We start from the raw sequence: 23,876 nt of genomic DNA, 5'->3' as shown, positions 1-23,876 counted from the left end.
TCAGATTTTTCTAGATAAGTTGTATTTAAAATGGTGCATCAAAAAATTAGATACAACTTTGTTTTGAAAAATACTGTTGCTTTGAATTGAGTTTTAAGCTATGATACTCAGGTCTTATTTATTGAAAATATCTGTTTATACTGGAACTTACATCCTCAAGTGTGTATGTGATTTTATTGATATGTATGGTATTTTTTATTTTATATTTGTATTTATTGATAGATATAACATTCTGACTGTTTTATAAATATGCAGATTGATAAATAATTATTACTTTATAGATATTGTTACTTTTTTGATAGAATACTGATTAATTTGATTTTTGAGCTTATAATTTTTTTTAAAACAACAGTGCAGTTAGGTATTTTCTTTAAAGAAATTATCGGTAATACCTTATTTTATTATTTTCAATTACATATAAATAACATTAGTACTGTTTTTTTTCTGTTGATGATTTCTTCCAATTCACTGCAGATTGATATAATTGAGGTAATAAAACATATAAAAACATATAACATATATAAATATACATAAAACATATATACATAAAACATATAAAACATATAACAGAGGTAATTAAACATATTATAGAACATCTAATCAATTATTATTCCAGGAAAGATTCATTAATAATAAAACAAGAAATTACTGTATGAATCTAAAAACAAGTACATGTAGATATAACATTATGTCAGAATTTTACAGCACAATTTTATAATGTTTGATTTTTCACTTAATGTATTCTTTAAATAGATGCGGTGTGCTTTTACATAGCATAATAAAATTGTTTTGCTTATTGTAATGATGAAAATTAGTTTTTTTTGGAAGTTCATCTATTTTAATATACATTATATTTTTTAATATAGCATTAAAAAGTAGTAAGCTAGCAGTATTAAGTGGTAATGAATATTCATTACCACTTAATACTAAATTTAAACACTAAAATTTATTTAGTGATTGTATATACAATCACATACGCTATGGTTTGAAAGTCTAGCTGCCAGCACCCATGTACATCCCCAGGTTGTGGATAGTGGACAAACTTCATCTAATGTGTAATTCATAGTGAATACTAACAATTTCTGAGTATGGTAGGATACTATGTAGCTGAGAACAATACAATCATGCATGCATAATGACTAAAAGATGTCACAAAGTCGACAAGCATTGATGATTATTTAGATTCAAGCTATTTATCCAAAGAGAGAGAATAAACTTGTTAAGATTTGCTAAAATTAGAAGAAATACATGAAATACATAGTATGAATTTATTGCTTGGAGAGAGAGTTGCTTTAAAAATAAATGAGATATAAAAGACTGATATAAACATAATGAAATGTAGCAGAAAGAAATGTAATGAAGAATTAAATAATAATAATAATAATAATAATTTTTTTAATAGAATAAATCCTTCACTTATTCTTATTTTTGATATATATCATTAGTGAATCTTTTTGCATTTGTTGGTTCAGAATGTTTGAACAGGTAAATAAATAAATCTTTATTTTGTTCCGTACATAAAAATACATTATGGATCATGTCATCATAAGATAAATTATAAGTATAAAAACCCAATTTTAAGATTTAAAATAGATGTGTTTAAAATCTATATTAATTATTTAAATACAAATATATTAAATAGTGTTAAGGTAAATAAATATATTCAGTTTAAAAAATTATGACAAAATAGTTCACATTTCAGTAGCCACTATTTAAAGTTATTTTGAGAACATATTTATGCACCTGTTGTGTACATAAATTGTACAGATAAATCATGTTTTTTTTTTTTAATTAGAATTTTTTTTAATTTTTCAACAGAATAATATTGTTTCTATGAAAGAAAATCATTTAATTGTATTTTTAATATACTAGTGGGAAGATTTTATAAATGGTTCAACAGTTTATTAAAAATGGCAACGGAAGCATAATAAGTTCCTTTCTTGTAACCCATATTGTGTTGAGTTTTATAAAAACAGTTTTGTTGTCTGATTAGGTAAAGGTGGATATTATTATTTTATAAGAATAAGTGATCATCTTTTTTAGAAAATATTGGACATTCATAAATATAAACAGAAGGATAAGTTAACATATTTAATTTTTTTAAATATAGGTGTACATAATTCATACTTATGGATATCAGATAATAATCTGAGTTTATTTTTTTAAATTCATTCAAACTTTTAGAGGGAGCCTCAAGAGATGTCATATTTTACATGAGAAAATGTATATAGCCATAGCAAATACTTAATAATGATGAGAAGCTTAATGTTTTATTAAGCCGCTTTAGAGCAAAACAGTACAGCTTGATTTTGTTACAAGTGAAATCAGTTTGATCATACCATGGGACTTGTCACCTAATAAAACACCCAGAATTTGGTGTTTCTCTGTGGATGTTCTCTTTGTGGGTAAGAGAAATAATATCATTATTTTTAATAGGAATTCTACTCATACGATCAGCAATTTTATGTCTACCTGAGAAGCACAGTGTAATAGTTTTATCCATATTTAAAGTTAAATAGTTACAATCTATCCAGTGAATAATTTTTTGAGCTGCTATTGCACAATTTTCAATTCTTTTCAAATAATTTTCTTCAGATATAAATATAGTTGTGTCATATACTAACAGTATTAGGATGAATGGCTCAAGATTTTGAGACAGTTTATTAATAAACAATAAAAAAAACTAAGGGATTGAGAACACTTTCCTGAGGCTCTCTGTGTTCTACATTTTGAAGTAAAGACCAAATTTTACATCTGCATCCTTATGAAAAATTGAAATTTCAATTACTTGATGGTAATGTATGACTTTAACCAGTTGTAAAAAAACTCCCCAGATGTCAGCTATTAAGTTTTTTTAATCAGTGTAACTAAAAAAATGTGTAACTAAATCAGATCCTTTCCTGAGATCACAAAAAATTGAAAATGAAATCTTTTTGTTTAATGGAATTAAAAATATTTCTAGAAACTGGAAATGGCTGTCATTAGGCAGCTTTTTCCTAGAATATAAAAAACAGGCACAAGGATATAGAAATCAGTACAAATAACAAAATTCCTGCTAAATTTGAGTCTTCTACAAGGATTTCTATATCATAAAAAGGTTAAGTTGTATGCAAAGTTAATAATTACTCTGAGTATTTAGAATATAAAAAATGTAGTGAATTTCCTATAAGTTTCAATTTTAAATGTAGTATAAAAATATAAACTAATGCTATAGTTTTTATTTTAGTGCATAAAAAGAAGTTTAAACATATTCCAAATTTGTACTAAATACAAGTTGATTCTGCTAGTAATATATCACTAAATGCTTTGGATGCCAGATCATTCTGCAATAAAAACATATGACATACTTCTACAAACTTAAAGTGTGATTTTACCTTCTTTTTTAAAAGCAGTTTGCCTACATCTCAAAAACATGTTCTCTGCCCTAATAAAATTAAAGACAGTTTCATGCAAACTTATAACAAAGTATTTTATGCTTGAAAAATATGTATAAACTGGTTTAATTGTGGGATGTTTCATAACTTTTCTGTAAATTTCATTTTTATTATTATCTTAAATTTTACAAAAGTTGTTAAAGAAATCAACTTCTTGATACACGTAAGATACAAATAATATATTTTATAAACTAGAAATCACATCTTTTATTTAATATTTGTATATTTAATTACTTTAAAGAAAAGCCATGTTTTGTGACCATCATTTTTTCATAAGAAAGCCATTGTTTGTCTATTTATTAAAATATACTTATTAAAATGGCTGAGTATTAAACATGCTTTTAACAAAGAAGATAAGAGTGAATGAAATTTCAAGAAACATGACGAATGAAATTGCATTATTTTGAAAAAATTCAAGTTGTCAATTATTTTTCTTGTTATAAACTAAATGAACTAATCACTGTTTTACAAATAATGTTAATTGTAAGTAATTTTTTTTTTTTTTTGTGTAGAACATAAATAATGAATTAAACCCTGGAACTGCAGGCAATTCTGCTCCTCCTGAAAACTTTATACATCTATTTGTAAATAATTCAGAATCTCTAGTTGACTTTTTGGAGCACTTGGTTCAGGTATATATATTTTTTTAAATTTATTAAATCTACATATAAATATCTTTCACTTAAATATTAATAAGTCCAAAATCTTATATATTTTTTAAAAATCAAAAGAATACAGGAAAAAACAAATACTACAGTAAAACAATCTTGGTATAAATGCTGAATGATAATGGTTCTAATTTTTCACTAAGTGAAAGAATTTGATTAACCCAAAATAATCTTTGAAATCATTTTTACCTAAATTGTAGCAAGTAATCTCTAAATACTATTATGATTTGTTATCAATTTATCCTACTGTTATACCAATATTACAAACTGCTTTTTTTCTTTATCGTACTTAAGGTTGCTCTTGTGTTGTAAACAGCCTGGTGACAATATAGTATAATTTTTTTTTTTTTTAATTGCTATTAACTACAGTCCCATAAATGTGAGGAAAACAAGGTAAGTATTTAATACCCTCTTTCTGTTGAAAGTAATTATTATATCTCAAAAAAAAAGTTATTCTTGAAAAATTGTTTGAGATTTCTTAATCTAGTAAAATGAATTGTTTTTCCTTAAGAATTTATAAGATTATAAAAAGAGGATATAAGTATAATTTTTTTATTAAATTCATACCACTTAAACATATTATCTTTCTTCTGTTGAATTCCTTGCAGCCCAAATGAGTGTAAATGGTTATCGTCATTCCTTCTTAATTAAATAAACATGAATGATAAGCAATTTCAATGATAACATATTTCTTTTTTATCAAATTTTATAAGAAAAGTACAGTATTACTTTAAGTTGCATAGTGGTAGTCGTGGGGAGGGGAGTGAAAATGAATTTTTTTATGTTTTGGGGTATGAGGAGTATGAAAATACCATTCACTAAAATTGTGGTCTACTAATATTTATTTACAGGTCTATGTATAAACTTTTGGGCTCGAAACTCTCCAAAATTACTAGACTAAATACTAATTTTTATAGTAAAAAAATTTTACTTTTAATTTTAATTTAATTCTAATTTTAATTTTTATAGTAATTTTAATTTCATTGAAATTTATATATGCTAAAGTAGTGTATCTAAAGTTGCGCATTTGAAAAGTTGATAGATTAATTGAGTTGTTCTTGAGTTATACTCAATTTAAGGGTAAAAAAATTTTGAGCAAGGCTAGTTAGAATCATAGTTCGTTATGATGCTGCAAGTTGGAACTTGAAAATAGAATAAAATAACAAAAAGTTGGTGTTTTGTTCAGAATTACACAAGATTTTTTAAAAATTCTAAATATTTTATATATAGAGAATCTTACATTAAACGACTTTAGAAAATTTATTTGGCATATTTTTGTTATATAATTTGTGTTTTAGAATTCTAACAAATGGGGTACACTTATCTACAATACACTGATTGAACATTACCTACAGATCTGGTATAAATTAAGCGATACAATGAATCGATTACAATATGAACAGAAAATTATGAGGTTACTTGAATCACTGTGTTACTTTTTAATTTTAAAGTCAACTAAAACAGTTTTAATATATATTGTTTGTAGCGAAGTTGTTAAACAAAAAATTAGCTTTGTACTCTATACATTTTTTTATTAAACTTGCACAATTATTATATAATTAATTCTCAAGGAATATATAAATTGTCTACAATAAGCATATGAGGTGGTACATAAAATATTTTGGAGGGTAGTAATGCAAAACCATTTTCAGAAAAGCAATACATTTCAAGAAGTGTATATTATTATGGGATTTGCATCAGTGTATCATAACTTTGTACATTGAATTGAAACTGGAATTGGTGATAATGACATTCATAAATAGCCTGAAATTGCAAACTGCTGATGTTTTACTGTACATGAAGAGTTTGATCACACTTCAGATGTATATGTTTCTTAACTGTGTGAACTAATCTATAAGATAGCTTCAAAATAATTATTAACTGCCTGAACTGAGTTAAACATTTCTGAGATTGAATAAAATTTTGTGCAAATGTATTATTCATCTTTTACATCCATCTTGAAAATCCCTGACAATACATGTACAATGATAACAAATGAGTTACAATGCTCTCATTTTTACATTTACCTCCATGCAATTGTGGCACACTGATCACAACAAATACTAGTACCATATCAGATGCTAGTACCTACCTAGTACTGCATCACATACTAAACGTGGTTAAAATTCATGGCCCCAGTTCAGAATATTACGGATACAATCTTATAGTAGATTTATTAACTACTTTACAGAATAATTAAGAATATATTTTTTTCATGACTGTGATTAGTTTTGTAAAGTGTTTAAAATGTCCCTAACTAACAATGTACTTATTTTTCTTTGTTTCAGGTACCAGCAAATATTACAATACCATTTATGTCAAAAAGATTACCAGAATGTGATTACTTGTTGCCGCAGATTTGGTAATCAAGATTCTAGTCTTTGGATTCAAGCACCTTGGGCCGGTGCTAGAAATCCAAATGTACCTCCATATCTTCTTAATGAAATACTTGGTGTTATAGGTACTATTATTAACTGTTATTAATACTTCTATATGTGGCTCAATAACCACAATATTAATAAACCAGCATAATTTTAATTAGTAGTCACTGAAATTGTCATAATGAGATACACTAGTGTGGCGAATGTCAATGGTCAACTGCAGATTTTTCAAAACATACTCTTTTGTCAACCTTATGTGGCAAATGCATTTTTCTGTAAAAAGAGATTGTCTTTCCACAGCTTCTTTTGCTATGAATATTTTTCCTAAAAAGCTCCTTTTACCAGTAACCATAAAATTAAAAAAATAGTTTTTGAAATTTTTTAACTTTTAGATGATATCAGACACTTTCCTTATTATAAAAAAAAAGTGTGATTTTGCTCATTCTTTTTCATTTCTTGTTTACATTAAATATTTAGCACTCACTTTACTGACATCTTTTGTATAATAACTAGCTACTCATAGTACCCAGCACATTTAACTGATTAAGTTTATCAATAATCATATTAGCTGAAATTTTCAAGTCTACAAAATAAGACTGCATAATCAAAAATTTTAATATTTGATGCATAATCAAAAATTTTAATATTTGATGATGTAAAAGGCCTCCCCAAATCTTAATGCATCGCCACTCTAAAACCATACAGAAAATTAACACGTACTTTTTCATCAATGAATGTTATAAACACTTCATCACAAACTGTTTTTATTATATTTGCATGTATTTACATTGGAGTTTACTTCTGGTTGAATAAAACTTTATTCATGTATTCTCCAGAGTTAAAAACTTGAAAATTTTATCCATTTCATTAGCATGATTCCATAAAAAATCTGAAGAAAAAAATAGAGATATTGTTTTTTTTTTTAAGTCACCAGTCAGTTGATTTGATGAAATTCTCAATTCTATTCTAATTTTGTAACCTCAACATATTTTCTAATTTTACATGATCAACTATCTGTTTTATATTTCCCAATCTTGTTTTCTATCACCGCTATCTGTCACTGTCACCAAACTAAGCTTAGATATCTTAATATTCTTTTTCTTTCTGCTTTTCCTATGTCCATATTCACAACTATAAGTGCTACTACTTTCTACAATAATAATTTCAAGAATCTCTTTCTAATTCATAGATATATATTTGACTCGCAGGCTTCTTTTTTTCATAAAAGCTGTCTTTTCTTGTTCCAGTCTGCTTTTGATTTCTACTTCATTTTGGACTTCTTTTTAATGTTGCTTCATAAGTAGTAAGATTCTATGAGTTTGTATATTATATTCTGTTTTAATGTTTAATTTATTATCCTCCTTTCTGTCATATTTCATTATTTTTATTTTACTCTTATTTATCCTTAGCCTGAATTTCTCCCCTAGCAGTAATAAATCCATGCCATTCAGGCTAGACTCACCTTGGTTTTTGCCAAAAAAAAAATTGTGAATTTTAACATAATTTTTTCCTTCTCAATTTTCATCTTTAATTCCTGAATTGTGTCTTCTAATTTCCAGAGTTGTTTAGTCCCCCAGAACTTTACAAATTTTGTCCATTTCTTTGGAATGAATACTTTTCAAAACATGCTTACAATGTCAACCAAATAGTTTACTTTATCGGTCATTCTACCAGAAGTGCTTGTTCACTCGCTCCTTTTTGAATCAGGACTTGCTTTTAGCCTCATCTTCTATTCTTATAACATGCTACCTGATTTTTGCTTAGTTTATATATGTTTTATTTCCCTATATTTCAATCCAATTTTCTTAAAAATATTAAACATTTTGTACAATTCTGTATTATCAAATGCCTTCTCAAGCTCTATAAATATAATGCAGATAGCTTTATTTGTTTAAGCCTGTCTTCTAAAGTTAGCCTGATGGCCAGAATGGCTTCTCTTGAACCCATACTCTTTCTCAAAATGAACTGTCTTCAAATACATTTTCTAACACACATTCTATTTACCTTAAACTATCTAAGTAAGCATTTTCAATGAATGACACGTTGAATTGATGGAGTAATTATCAATCTCTATGTAAGTTTACAGCAGGCATTCATCTCCAATCATAGTTTGATGAATTCATGAATTTGTTACATACAAAAACTAACTATGTAAAGCTGACAGAAGAAAGTAATTTCATTAACAGTAACCTTGATCAATGGACTGAATTAAAATAAAATAACTGTGTATCATTAGAAAGAGAGCTATGAAATTGAAATCGTATTAGATTATGAAATAATGCACTGCTTTATATTACATAGCTAAATTCAATGTGAGCTGGCAGACACATTTGTGTTACTGAAAATTCAAACAAGATAAGAGAAAAATAAAATTATTGTTTTTTATGTACATGAAATTTGTTTCAGTCATCAGTATTGTAAAATTAGCTCCCAAATGTATCTTCAAGTTACATGTTTTAAAACTATTAGTTTTAACTTTGTAATTTCATTTTTTATATTATCTCATACTTTTCAAAACATGGTTGTAGCATTAACCGAATAGGTTAGTCTATCGGTCATTCTGCCATTTTTATAGATCCTTATTTTAAATTAAATACAAAACAGAATTTCATATTGTTTTTTCATTAAAGCTTGATTATTTTTGGTTTTTTTAGAAAAAGAACGGTTACTATCACCGCTTGAAGTTGTAGATACTGTATGCAGCTGGAAATCAGTGAAAATTAGTGATGTTAGATCATATTTAAATAGTGTATTACAAAGTGAATTGAAGACAGCTGATCATGAACAAGCACTTATTGAAAAATATACACAAGAAACTGCCAGAATAAGAGATGTTATAAAAAGTTTACAGAACTCGTATGTATTTAATTTTTTATTTTTATTTTGGTGTGGTGTTCAGTTTAAAACTTTTGTTATGTCTTCTTTATGTTTGTCCAAAATGAACCTCTTCGATTTATTTATTGTTAGAAAAAATGTATGAATCTTGAAATGTAATGTAATAACCTGATATTGTTGCATTACAAATACATTTATTTGCTGAAGGCATTATCCTTCAGATATTAGTGATTCAGGCTGTAAATTCAGTTATGGTAAAAATTGGCTTCAGCCTTAGTTAATTATTATTCTATTTTAATAATTTTAAGTAGTTATTAACTTCTAGTTAAATGCTAGATATTTTTCATTTTAAGTGTCATATTGTGCCAATATATATTTTAACGTAAAAAAGATTCACTTTATTTAATGAGATATGGTAATTCTGTTTATGCAGTTAACTAGCTGCTCAATGAAACACTTTCTCATAAATGGAAGAACTAAAGATTTTAAAAATTATATTTATAAGTGGAAATTGAATTATTGTATTTTATCACTATTATAACTTTAAAAAAAATTGTTAACTAATAATGAGTAGTATTGTGTTGCTAGTAATGGAAGTTAATGTTGAATTGAACAGTTGTAGCTTGAAGAATCTGTCCAGAATTGTTTTGTAGTTATTCTTTTCCTTTCTACAATAGTTACTTGATAACATTTGTTTCATCTGAACTGGTTTTAAATCCAGTGCATGGCAGGAAAACCATCATCTATTATTTAATTTAATCTTATTATATCAATGTATACCAAATGGTAGAAACATTTTTGCTTACAAATTTGAAATTGGAACAGAGTTTAACTTCATTATGAAGTTAAAAAAAATATAAAACTAATTTTATAACATATTATTAATATTAATGAATTTCCATTGAACAACAACAGTTTGATTTATGATACCTTTGTTGTCACACCTTCATTATTCCATAAAAGTAAGTATAAAATGATAAAGTGTTATAATATTTTCTTAACTGAAGAACTTGTTTGTATTATTTGTGTAGTGCTAATCATATTTAGCGTATTGTAGTGTTGTTTTTAAAAATATAACAGAAAAATTTGATTAGTAAAGTTAATTACTACTTATTTGTATATTGCAAAATAGAATAATTTAATAATATATAATGTATAATTATTAATATAATCATAATTATTATATACTACATAATTATATATATAATTATAATATATAGGGTGTCCAGGCTAAAGATACCCAACATTTGGCAAGTCCTCATCAGGGTCTGATGAAATCAGATCTTTGCAGTGGTTTGTCTGTGTTTTTGAAAATAGTATGTATGCATATAGAAGCATTCTAAAGAAGTTAGCGAAAATGCAAAATATTGTTTAACGAAACTTGGAGGCGAAATTTATTTTGAATGTGTTACTGTTACTTTATTATCAAAATGAAGTTTGAAATCTTAGAATCAATATATGTGCATATGATGCAAGACGATTGATTACAAATCAACAGCTATTTAATGAGTTGTAGTTAGGGTGCTTATGAGGCTTAATATTTATGAAAGGGTCGGATAAAACATTGAATTACAATATTTACTAGTTCTAGAGTTAATTTTACACTAAGTATGAAAATGATCTATTATATCTGTTATACTGAAAAATGAGATATAAGTTTTTATATAATTAAGTAAAATTAATAAGTTTTCCAGTTATTTAATAAAATGTTACATTATAGTTTCACTTAAATGTAATTTATTTCTGTTTATTTTAACAGACCAGTCACATTTCAAGGATCTCGATGCAAAGCTTGCAACAATCAGCTTGAACTTCCATCTGTTCATTTCTTATGTCAGCATTCCTTTCATCAACAGTAAGTAATTATTATTTAAATGAATTCTCCCTTGGCATTAAAAAATGACATATTTGGCTTTGTATTCTAGTGTTATATTCCTTATTTGAGCATATTATATAAATAGAGGGTATATAACAAACAAAGGATGAATATAAAACATCTGTTCAGCTGCAGATAACATTAATTTTTGATATTATATAAGTATGATATTGCATTGATATGGACAGTGTTCTTTAATGATTGGACCATGACTAGTTTATATTTGCATAAAATAATTTCATTACAATTCTTTTGCCAAGTGGCTAACCAAAGTAAAATGTGGTATGCCATCAGACCAAGATTATATTTTGTATATGAGCATTTTAATTAATATGTTCCTTCCTTGTGAAGTACCATCATATATTTGTTTTCCATACGTAATGGGTGGAACTTGTAACGAATCTAATTTCTTCCCATACAAAAACCCTGTTCTTGCAAAATAATTTTTTATCAATATCAGATTTTAGATGGAATTTCATTAAGATTTGGACTTATAAATCCTACTTGGTTATAAATTCATTTTTGTGAAATGTAAGAAGCAACTTCATAAAATTAATATTCTTAAACATGATCATTAAAAGATTTTTTTATAAAACTAGATATGTAATAATGTAATATTACTAGATAATGTAATATTACATTTTTTAAGATATTTTAAAAGATAAAAAAGCTATTATTTTAGCTAACTTTGTTCTTTAACTAAACAATTAATTGTACAATATATTCTCATTTTCAATTAAAAATAATTTTTTTATAAGCAACAACTGACTTTAATATAATATAATAATATATTATATATATAATATATTATATTATATATATAATATATTATATTATAATATATATAATATATATATATACATTATTATATATTTATTATTACATTTATTTATTTATATTTATTATTCATTCACATAAATATTATTTTTTCAAACATTATAATACCACTACACCAGATAATTATTAACAAATAAATATTTAAATCCACCAGATGCAGTTCAATAAAATGTAAGAACATTCACTTATCTGTCTGTAGCACTTTCAGAGCTTTAACTCTATCATCAGGAGACCAATTTTAATAAGTACACATTATAAAAAAAAATATTTAGTTACAGATATTTTTATTTTTTAAAACCACAATATACCATATTTATTCGAACACACTTTTTTCTTGGAATTTGAGAGAAAAAAATAAGGGTGCGGGGCTTACTTGAAACATAGCCTTTGGCCAGGATAATTTATGTAAACGTTTTCTTAGAAGTACCTAAATTCAATCACATAAATATAGTTACCTTAGGCTTTCGTTTATCAATACCAGATGCCGCTTATACAGAATACATCCTTAATTATTAACATCCTGTTCATATTATCGATAGAAACGAAGTTACAGTATTTTTATAAAACTGATTCATTCTGTATAGGCTGCATCCAGTTCTAATAACACTACAGATACAGTATCAGTTACTCATCGTTGTCTTGTCTATTCGCCATAGGCATTGTACTGTTTGTGTATGTGGACGGTTATGTGCATTTTATCTGTTTAGTTTATCTTGTAAAGTTTAATACAGTGATTTATTTTAATTACGGCATTAAAATGAGTACAAAAGGACAGCGTCTACAATCTTTTACAGTAAATGAAAAACTGCGCGTTATACAAGAGGCTGAAAAAATTGGCAGGAAGAAAATTTGACATAGATGAAAGCTGCATTTGAGACTGGCACAGAAAAACTTCTGGAAGAAGAAACAACTTCTGGTGAAAGACACTGGTAATAAAAGGGCTTTTCGTGGCTTAAAACCAAAATACACAGACAGAGAAAAAATTGTATGACTGTTATGGAAAAAAGGAAATGCGGTTATGCTGTCATGACAGAAATATGTCAATCATATACTCGTGAAATCACTAAATCATTGAATAAAGTTGATTTTAAAGCAAGCCATGGATGGATAACATGATTTTTTGCACTAAATAATTTGTTGATAAGATGAAACGACCATTTCTCAACGACTTCCAGATGCTTATGAACAAAAAATATTACATTTTCACAAATACATAATAAATGTTAGAAAAGATAAAGGCTATTTGCCTTTTCAAATAGTAAACGCTGATCGAACCCCCGTATATTTTGAAATGCCATTTGACAAAAAAGGAGAAAAGCGTTAACGATTTGCACTGGTGGTAATGAAAAACAAAGGTGTAGTGTTATGCTTTGCATTACTTCTGATGGATCAAAATTACCTTCGTACATTGTTTTTAGAAGAAAAACTCTTCTTACCGTACAGATAAATGGAGTTATTATCAGAGCACAGGAATCAGGTTGGATGGACGAAACCTTAATTTTTGATTGGATCAGGTGTGTATGGCAAAGTGATCAGGAGGTTTACTTAATAAAAAAAATACCAGTATGCTAGTAATGGATAGTTATCGGGGGCATATGACTGATAAAGTGAAAGACATTAAAGTAATATTTCCAGGCGGATTGACATCTCTATTGCAACCACTAGATGTCTGCATTAATAAACCATTCAAATCTGCATTAAAACAACTCTACAGTAAATGGATGGCTGATGAAAATTTCTTTTTCACGCCTACAGGAAGAATCAAACGTCCAGATTTTAACCAGATTTGTGTTTGGATAAAAGATGCTTGGGAAGGTATTTCCACGGAATTAGTAAGGAAAAGTTTTAAAAAATGCGAAATATCTAATGAACTTGATGGTAGTGAAGATGATCACCTTTGGCAGAGCGACGCGGCGACTACTGGTAAGTCTTCTACAGACATTGACAATGACAGTGATTAATCAAAAATAAAATCCTATATTAAAAAGTGTATTGAAATGATCCTTTTCAACGTGATATTTTCTTTTCGTTTTACTGGCCTTTCTTTTTCCTGTTTAGCCTCCGGTATCTACCGTTTAGATAATTCTTCAGAGGATGAATGAGGATGATATGTATGAGTGTAAATGAAGTGTAGTCTTCTACATTCTCAGTTCGACCATTCCTGAGATGTGTGGTTAATTGAAACCCAACCACCAAAGATCACCGGTATCCACGATCTAGTATTCAAATCCATGTAAAAATATCTGGCTTTACTAGGACTTGAACGCTGTAACTCTCGACTTCCAAATCAGCTGATTAGGGAAGATGCGTTAACCACTATATCAACCCGGTGGGTTTGTTTTACTGGCCTACTGATTCTGAACTAAATTACTTATGGTAATTAATTATTAATGTAATATTAATATTGTAATTTAAATGAATGAATTAAATGCTTTACTTTCTGAATATTTTCGTATTTACATATTTTTTTATCATATCTGTTGCACTTTAAAATACTCGTATATTCTCAATTTTTTTTTTTTTTTTTTTTTGCTACATTAGTGTATGTATATACACTAATGTAGCAAAAATTGATCTGAATTTTTTTATTAAATTCTTTGTTTTAGAAATTTGTTAGACTGTGTCCTTAAATTCCTTAAATTTATTATCAACAATGTATTGTTTCGCTAAGTTATTATAGTTTTTAACTGTAATGATAATGGTGTATTTGATTTCTCTGATTTTACTACTAAAAGATTGTTTATATTTAGTTTTATTCTTAATTTGTTTACTGATAAATGGTTTATTAGTAAATTTAGTATTTTTAATTTTTTGGATATTGTAGCTGGTAACTTTTTGTAATTGTTCCTTATCTGTAGGATTCATTCTGATAGAATTTATTTCAGAATCTACAATAACATTATTGGTATAATAGTTATCTGGAATAAAATCCCATTCTAGACTTTATCCTTTTGAACCGAATGCCCTTAAGTTAACTGAACTACCAAAAATTCTTAAATTAAACATCCCAATGCGACTTTAATCAGTTTTAAATGTGCCCCCTGTTATATTATATCCAAACTAATACATAGCATATTTAGGAATAAAATGAATCTACCTAATACTTGTAATATAAAAAATGGTTATGAATTAGTAAATAAATAACTTAAATGTAAATAAAAACACTAGAATGGTTAGTTCTGACATAAATAACATGTATTGTAAGCATACCTATAGACCATACCATAAAAATATTAAAAAATATCAACAAAACTATTTTGAATTTAATAACAGATATTACATGCACAAAAATACCATACTATGGGATTTGCACAGGGTTTTACTATGGGTTATGTCAGAAATATATTTATAGAATTTTGAGAGTAAATTAATACATCGCAGCATTCATATACATAAAATTTTAATATGGATATGCATGTTGATGATATTCTTATATACAACCCAGTAATAAACATTGAGAACATAATAGTAATAGACAAATTAAATTCTTATAATGAAAATTTAAAATTCACATTTGAAATAGATAGTAATAGAATGTTAAATGAATTAGATGTTAATATAAAAATAAATAAGGAAAGTCAAATTGAAAGATCAGTATGTAGAAAACCTACATCTAATAATATAACAATTCATAAAATATCAAATCATTCTTAGTCTCATAAAATTAATACTATGAGTAGTATAACAATCAAATACACGCATAATAACAAAAAAAAGTTAAATTGTAAAATAAACATCATAAAATATAGCAGTTGGAAATGCATGTGATACTACTTTAATTAGTAATATTTATAAAAAAAAAACAGCAGCTCTAAAAATACTATTAAAAAATAACTAGTACAACCAATACATAAGACATAAAAGAGTGAAAAATATATTTATACACTAATAATATCATTGAAAACATTACTAAAACTTAAAATTAAGAAATATTTAAACCAGCATACAAACCTAATAACCACAAAATAAAATATTTAAAAAACAAATATAATAATAATAATGAAATAAACAATTTGTGTGGATTTATAAAATTAAATGTAATGATTGTAATGGTATTTATATAGGAAAAACAAATAGATCCTTTAAATTTTCTTCAAATATTTCTTGAACATTATAGAGATTACAAAAAAAATCTGATGTGGAAAACACATGACTTCCTTGTATGTCTATTAAATTACATTTACACTTTTTTTTTAAAATGAAGAGTTCATAAAATTTTATTTTATTAAAAACTTATGATATTTTTTTACATACATTTTTTTGTTATTATTGAATTATTATTCATCGTCCAAATATACAACATCAAAAATTATATGCAAGATCCAAATATTTCATTAATTAAAATTTTATTTGGCTATAACTCTGGAACCAATGAATATAAATACCACTTATGATACATCATTGAAAAGCTCTCAATGAGAACTTATTACTGCATTTAAGAAAAAGTCCAAAATCCAAATTCTTTTGGATGTTGGACTTTTGAACACTTTTGGTTTAGTCAATTGCAATCAAAAAGGGAGGTGCACAACTAGGTGTTACATCAGTCCCTAATCCAAAATTTCAACATCCTATGGCTAATCGTTTTTGAGTTATGTGAGATACATACATATGTATATACACATGTCATGCCAAAACTAGTCAAACTGGATTCAGGTATGGTCAAAATATGGATATTTCCACTGAAATCTGGAAACCAAGATTTTTAGCAGGCATAATAATAATTTAATTCATACAAGGAAGTAATAATAAATCAGGTTTATCTAATATGGCAGACCATCTAATACACAATAAACATTCTATTTCTGATATTATCACAAATTTAGAATTATTAGAAATTAATAAAGATGACATTTCAATTTTATAAACAATCAGACAGTGTTTGAGGGAGATAGTCTTATAAAAATTGCAACAGATAGCAGCACTCTTGTAAATAATATGCAATTTTCATTATTTAAAAATTTTTAATATTCAATAACAGAATTATTTCAATCATGACTGAGACTGTGGGCTCCTGCAAAAGTACTTGCATGAAAAATTAAGGTAAAATATGTCTATCTCAATATTCTGTAGTCGGTGGTTTATTTAATAAATTTAAATACATACCTGGTGTTTCATTCTAATTCCCCCAGAAAATTTTTTCATAAATTACGCCCAATACAGAAAAAGACCTAAACAAAAGTTACTAGCTCTGAAGGGGACACCTCATGGTGACATTGACTGTTATTTTTAACTGTAACACAGTTTTTTCAAATAGAATGACTCATTTTTGACCTCACCAAAGAAAAGAGCAGAAAATTTTAGTAATGTATCAGGAACACTTTCCCAACTGAGTGTTGCCGTAACTTAGTAATACAGTAAGTCAGGACTACCACCTTCAAGTACACCCAAATTGAAGGAGGAAGGGAGTGAGTGTTAGATGAAATATCTAACCATCCCAAAAAAAAGTACAAGAGAGCTGGCCTTGGAGTTCAGTGTTAGTAATGTAACAGTTTGGAAGGTTTTGCATAAACAGCAACTCCATGCCTATCACTAACAGTGAGTACAAGCTATTTTACCTCAAGGTTATACTCTCTGTGTTCAGCTAAGCCAATGGCTTATCCAAAAATATACTAATCCAAATTTTTTGAATGATTTTTTTCTTTACCAATGAAGCTAAATTTACAAGATCAGCTATTCTCAACATTCAAATATGGTTACTTGAAAACCCTGATGCCATTTCAGAGAACTATCACCAATATCAGTTTTCTGTAAACATATGGGCTGTTACTCTGGTTGACCACTTTTTGTCTGTTTTTTATATGAAACGCCTCAATGATATTTACATTTCTTGATGACTGATCTGCCACTAAACATACACAACAAAATGTGGTTTATGCTGGATAGGGTTCCAGCTCCAGCTCATTGGAGATTACGTAAATGAATTATATCCAAAGAAATGGATTGGTCAAAGAGACCGAATGTCATGGTCTGCAAAGTCTCCTGATCTTAATCCTTGACTTTTTCTTATGGGACCATTTAAAGGTACTTGTAAATGACATCCCTGTGAATTCCAAAGAAGAATTGCACACAAAAATCCTAAATGGGATTGAGAGGATTTGTCACATTCTTTTATTAGTGTTTTATTATCTGATAAAATAATTTGTTCTTGTTAAATAAATTCTAATTGAAAAAAAAATCCTTTTAATAACCAGTGTCTGTTCATTAAATGAAAAATGTGCATTGTAAATTTTTTTTCAATGATAATAATTTATTATAATAATAATGTTGTTTATTATTATAATATTTTCATAATTTCAATAATATTTTATTTTATTGTAATATTTTTTATTTTAAATTATTATATTTTATAATTTGGTAACATTAATAAAATTATTTCATTTGAGATCATGTCAAGTTATTTAATTTTATTCGGGAGGGAATTAAAACTGGTTTTATAAGCTAGACTACAATTACTTGCTTCAAGAATTTTTGCTATAACTTTGTTTTTATGAATGGATTTGAATAAATAAGGTGTAGTGTAATTTTCTCTGTTATAAAATGCTTAACATTTTTTGTAATAATATAACATTTAAATCAGTGGTTGCAAAGATATTAGCAATTAAGATGTTTACATGACTGCCATTTTGAAATAGATTGAGTGAGAGATTTGGTTCATTATTTTTATACAAGTACCTAGCAGTATACTAAATTTCAACTTTATCTATTTATCATTCTTGAAAATAAATTTTTATATTAAAAATACAAAATGCAGATAACAAATAAACTTAAACATTTCTGGACATATATTGATAGAAAGTTTTTTCTTTATTTCAATGTGAGGGACCATCCTCTGAATTCTTGAAACTGTTATAAACACTCTTTATATAAGTGAACATAAATTATTCAGTACATTTTAGGGATTAACAAAAAATGTACAAAGCAATGTTTAGCTCACGTTGACTTTTCAAATATTAGTGTAGGTACTAGAGTTACTGATGATGACCTTGAATGAACTCCAGCCCTATGTAACAATAAGGGGGATTGTCAGTTGAGCATTGGCTACCATGCAGGAGAAAGTAATATTCGTAGTATGGTTTCGTGAAAGTGTTTTTTATTATTACTGTTCATAACTTGAGCACCTGTTAATAACAGATGCATACTGTTATATTATAAACAGGTACTATGTTTTAATAACATGAACACAAAAGGTGCTCATGTGGAACTTGTTTGAAGTTAATAAATATTGTAAACAAAAGTGTTTGAAATGCCCTGTTCAGCAATAAAACCTTCATATAAGTACATTGCTTTGTTACTCTCTGATTAATACCTAAAATGCGCAGAGTAATTTATGATCACTCTATGAATATATATATATAATTTATTTACATACAGTGTCGGATAAAGAAACAGATTATTTGTGTTTTTCTGTCAAAAATAAAGAAAAAAGATTTATATAAACATACATTTAGAAACGTTTTGTTTTCAAATTAATAGGTAGATAGTGAAAACTTTCATGCTGATTTCTACCACTAAGGAGTTTTAGATGAAGTTGAGCACTGTGTAAACAGCAAAAGAGACTGCTTTAAATGAAATTATGTAATTTTTAATAAATTTTTTTTTTTCATTTAAGTAGTTAATTTTATTCGTATAATTTTATTTGCAGTACAGAAATATGTTTGATTTAATATTATTGCATATTTATGCCTTATTTTGGTTTAAATAAGAATTAAATGTTTTTTTTGTAAACATTACTTTCGGTTTAACTTTATTTATATCCATTTTTTTCAGAATTAGATTCTCTTCAAATTTTATGTTTTTTTTTTTTTTTTTTTTTGTTTTCTGGATATATAAGTAAATTTTATCCAAACAAAAAAGTGTTAGACACTATTTCTTATGGTTTATGACAATTTTCTCTTAATTGAAGTACAATTATGGAACCTCTTTTTAAAAATTTTCATAAAAACATATATGTATGAAATATATACCAGGAATTTCAGTATTGCCTCATTTTACCTTGTAGCAGAAATCCTTTGGGAATACACTGAAGTTTTTTTCTATTAATTTATGAAACGCTTATTATATATGTAAGTTTTCAGAATAATTTTGGGCCTAAAACCAATAAATACAGTCAGGATTGTATGTCAGATATCAAAATGCACAACTACAGAAGCGCTTTTGCTGTCTTCAACTGCATCATCTGCCAAACAGTTAAAATAATTGCATATAAAGAAATGTAAAAATTTAATTTTTTTGCATTATCATGTATTAACAGTTCTTCAGTAGTTCAGTAAACTGTATATAACCAGATGATTGTGCATTGTCTAAATGCTTCAGAGAGTAGCATTCTGGAAATTGAAGATTATGAAATAAAGTAAAACGTCAAGGCCAAAACCAAATTTAATAGACTTAATCAGTCCCTTAAATCACTTAATAAATTAAGAACATTATGTTCTTAAATTAAGAACATTCCCATCTCATTACAAGCACATTATATTGTATATTGACAATAGCAGTCGGTGCTACTTTAGATTTTTTTTTTTTGTATAATTCCTTGCTGTCATGACAACAAACAACATCATTAACATATGATAGCAATAAAATACCCAACATTGTGTGAAAGATTGCAATTTGACTTTATATGAAATTTTCATTTTTTGAACAAGTTGAAGACTGAGAAAGTCTGTTGAAAACACTCATTTTATTTTAGTAGATTAATTCATATACAGATTTTTATATATTTCCTTACTGTTTTAAAGTTTTAACTTTTCACTTTTTAAAGTTGAAAGAATTATAAAAATTAGATGATTGTTATTTAATTCAAGTTTCTTTCAGATATGAAATCTAAAATTCTGATATAGATAAGAGAATGTAATTCATAGAAGTAAATTAATAGTAAACATATTTATAAATTAAAAAAAAAAAATTAGGCAAAGTTTTTTATTTTAAATATAACTTCTAAATTTTTAATTATAAAACCTCTAAAGCTATTACTTCAAGCATAGAAATTTTAAAAAGCAAAAATGACATATCAACCATAAATTTTAGTTTATTATTTGTGTTACGTAATTTATCCTAATTTCTTTTATTATTTTAGTTTTAATTTTATTAATTTGAAAATAATGTTAATCTGAAACATTATTGGAGCTGTTGATAGTTATATTAAAAATAATTAAAATTCTCTTGTGATTTTCAGTTGTTTTCAGAGTTTCTCAGAACATGACAATGAATGTCCAGCATGTCTTCCTAATAACAAAAAAATTCTTGATGTTATTAGAGCTCAGGTATGGAGATTTCACTATCTTTCATGTGTTGTATCAAATAATTTAAAATGAAAATAAAAATGGGCTATTCTATTTTAATTCAACAAATGATCAGTGCATGATGATATTTGATATGACAACTACCTGCCTTGTAGTGGCCAAAAGATATTTTTTTATATTTTTAAAAAAAGTTTTCTTGAGTAATAGACTATTTTCTAACTTGCAAACAGGTAAAAACAGCCATTTTCATCACTTTTCATGAACTGTATCATTCTTATTTTACATTGTACAGAGGGTCAAAAAGGTCTTTTTGGAAAGAGTAAAGATGAAACTTCATCTTAGTGTACTCAAAATTCATTTTGTTACATAACCAAATCTTGTAATGTTTACTGAAATTACGTTTACAAATTTTTGTAAACAAGCAAGCAAATTTTGGGCCCAAAATAAATTATGAACAGTTTAGTGAATCACGCCTGTTTTTTACCTTTTAACACTTAGGTACTAGTAGTACTTATAAAAAAAGAAATTGGACTTTTACAGTGTCCTTCATTAAAAAAAATGGCCACCAAATCATACGATTTTGAAAATGTCTCATTTTTGGGGCCCAAAAACATGTGGGACAGGTGGCAAAAATCTGAAATGTTTACAGGAGGAAGTACTTTTTATTTACTTTAAAACCATAAAAAATTATTTTGTTACTCAAAGAGATGGACGATTAATGAAGCCAACAACACTCCTAAAAAATAGTTCCTTTTAACCGTAAAATGTATCCAAAAATACTGATATTATGTATTTTTTTCAGATTATAAAAATTACAATTGAACTCATTAGTATGGAAAAATTGATAATTAATAAATAAATTACAAATAAATAAATAATTTATTAATTATAAATTGATAAATTGTCAATTACAGAATGATTAATAATAATTACAAAATGATAATTCAAATACATTAACAAATTGTTCAATTCACTTTTACCTTATTTTACTCCTGCTAATGAAAGTTATGAATAAATCTTGCACTTTTTGATAACAAACTTTAACATAACTTAGTGCTCCTGCCATTTTTTATATTGAATAGAACTGATAAGTCCTCATTCATCATTAGTGTAACATTGTGTTCTCTTCCAGTAGTTGATAGAAAAGCACTGAAGGCGTTAAAATATTTTTCAGTTGAACCCATGGTTGATTATCCCTCAATGATTTCTTCAATGAAATACCAGGACCCTGTGGATGGAAAAAGTGTATTATTCAGTATTCCTCTTCATTTTCATGTATTTTGACTTGAATGTCTTCGCGTAACCACCATTTGCCATAGTATACACAACAGACATAATTTTTATATTTTGGATTTGGTAAGCCTACAAAACAAACAGAAACACTAATGTCCTTGTGTACCAATACTAACGTAAACGTTTCTGATTTAGAGGTCATCCAGACTTTCAGAATACATTTCTGACTTGGAACATAACTTGAAATCTTTCTGGGACTCTTTTTATTACCTGTTTACAAGAACTGAAGTATTCTTCAGTCTCTTGAACATCTTTATTAGAGCAGAAAATAAACATTATACTTTTAATATTGTCTTTGCAATAATTGTAGATTTCAGAAGGTATAAAAATTTGATTATTGACTGTTATTTAAAGGCTTGCTGTAGTCACAGTCCTTTTTACAGTTCCACCAATACCATCACACGGTCCTTTTCCATGGTATGAGGAAAAAAAATGTCATTCAGTGGCGATTTCAATACAAAAATTTATGAAATTGTTTTTGTTTTTATACTGGGCTGAGGAGTCGTCATAAAAATATTGTTTAATGTGTAGCAACAGTGTTTTTACTTAATTTATAACTTGCTTTTGGAAGCAGAAGAAGAACACTGTAGTATTACTCGTAAACCCCATTGAGTAATAAAATAAATTTTAAGTGATTTTAAAGTACATAAAAAGTACTTACTGCTGTAAAAATTTCAGATTTTTGCCATCTGTCCCACATGTGGTTTTTGGGCCCCAGAAATGAGACATTTTCAAAATCTTATTTGGTGGGCATTTTTTTTTAATGGACACTCAGTAACAGTCCAATTTTTTTTTTATACGTATTACTAGTACCTGAGAGTTAAAAGGTAAAAATCAGGCCTGTTACCCTAAGCCCTTCATTATTTATTTTGGCACAAAATTTGAAAAAAACAATTTTTAACATAACTTTAAAGAAAATGAATTTTGAGTACACTAAGATGAAGTTTTATCTTTACTCTTTCCAAAAAGCCCTTTTTGACCCTCTGTATAATGTAAAGTAAGAATGCTATACAGCTCATGGAAAAAGTGATGAAAATGGTTGTATTTACGTGTTGGTGAGTAAGAAAATAATCTATTGCTGAAGAAAAAAATTTTTTATATATAAAAAAAATATTTTTTGGCCACTGCAAGGTGGGTAGTTATCATATACAAAATATCTCAAAATCAAAAATAGTGATGCAATAAAACTTTTGAAAATTTGTTGAATTAAAATAGAATACCCCTGTTCAGATTCATTTTTTCTTTGTCCTCTTGCTTAAATGTAAACATCTCCTGTCATCTTTCTTCTTATTTGTTAATGAGCCAGCTGGTTT

At 26.8% G+C, this 23,876-nt stretch overlaps 1 protein-coding gene across 1 annotated transcript in view; it reads left to right on the top strand.

The window, feature by feature from the left end:
- Positions 1-23,876, top strand: part of LOC142330958 (vacuolar protein sorting-associated protein 11 homolog) — a 117,783-nt gene that overhangs the window by 80,156 nt on the left and 13,751 nt on the right. Inside the window, exons 8-13 of the mRNA XM_075376423.1 lie at positions 3,947-4,066; positions 5,401-5,516; positions 6,391-6,563; positions 9,138-9,339; positions 11,078-11,173; positions 21,204-21,291. Of these exons, the coding sequence (XP_075232538.1) occupies positions 3,947-4,066; positions 5,401-5,516; positions 6,391-6,563; positions 9,138-9,339; positions 11,078-11,173; positions 21,204-21,291 (795 nt within the window). The remainder of the gene's footprint in view (positions 1-3,946; positions 4,067-5,400; positions 5,517-6,390; positions 6,564-9,137; positions 9,340-11,077; positions 11,174-21,203; positions 21,292-23,876) is intronic.

Source organism: Lycorma delicatula, chromosome 10, assembly GCF_047948215.1.
Source record: "Lycorma delicatula isolate Av1 chromosome 10, ASM4794821v1, whole genome shotgun sequence".
Classification (NCBI taxonomy): Eukaryota; Metazoa; Arthropoda; class Insecta; order Hemiptera; family Fulgoridae; genus Lycorma; species Lycorma delicatula.
The sequence above is the reverse complement of the archived record's forward strand: the minus strand, read 5'-3'. Positions and strand labels throughout refer to the sequence as shown.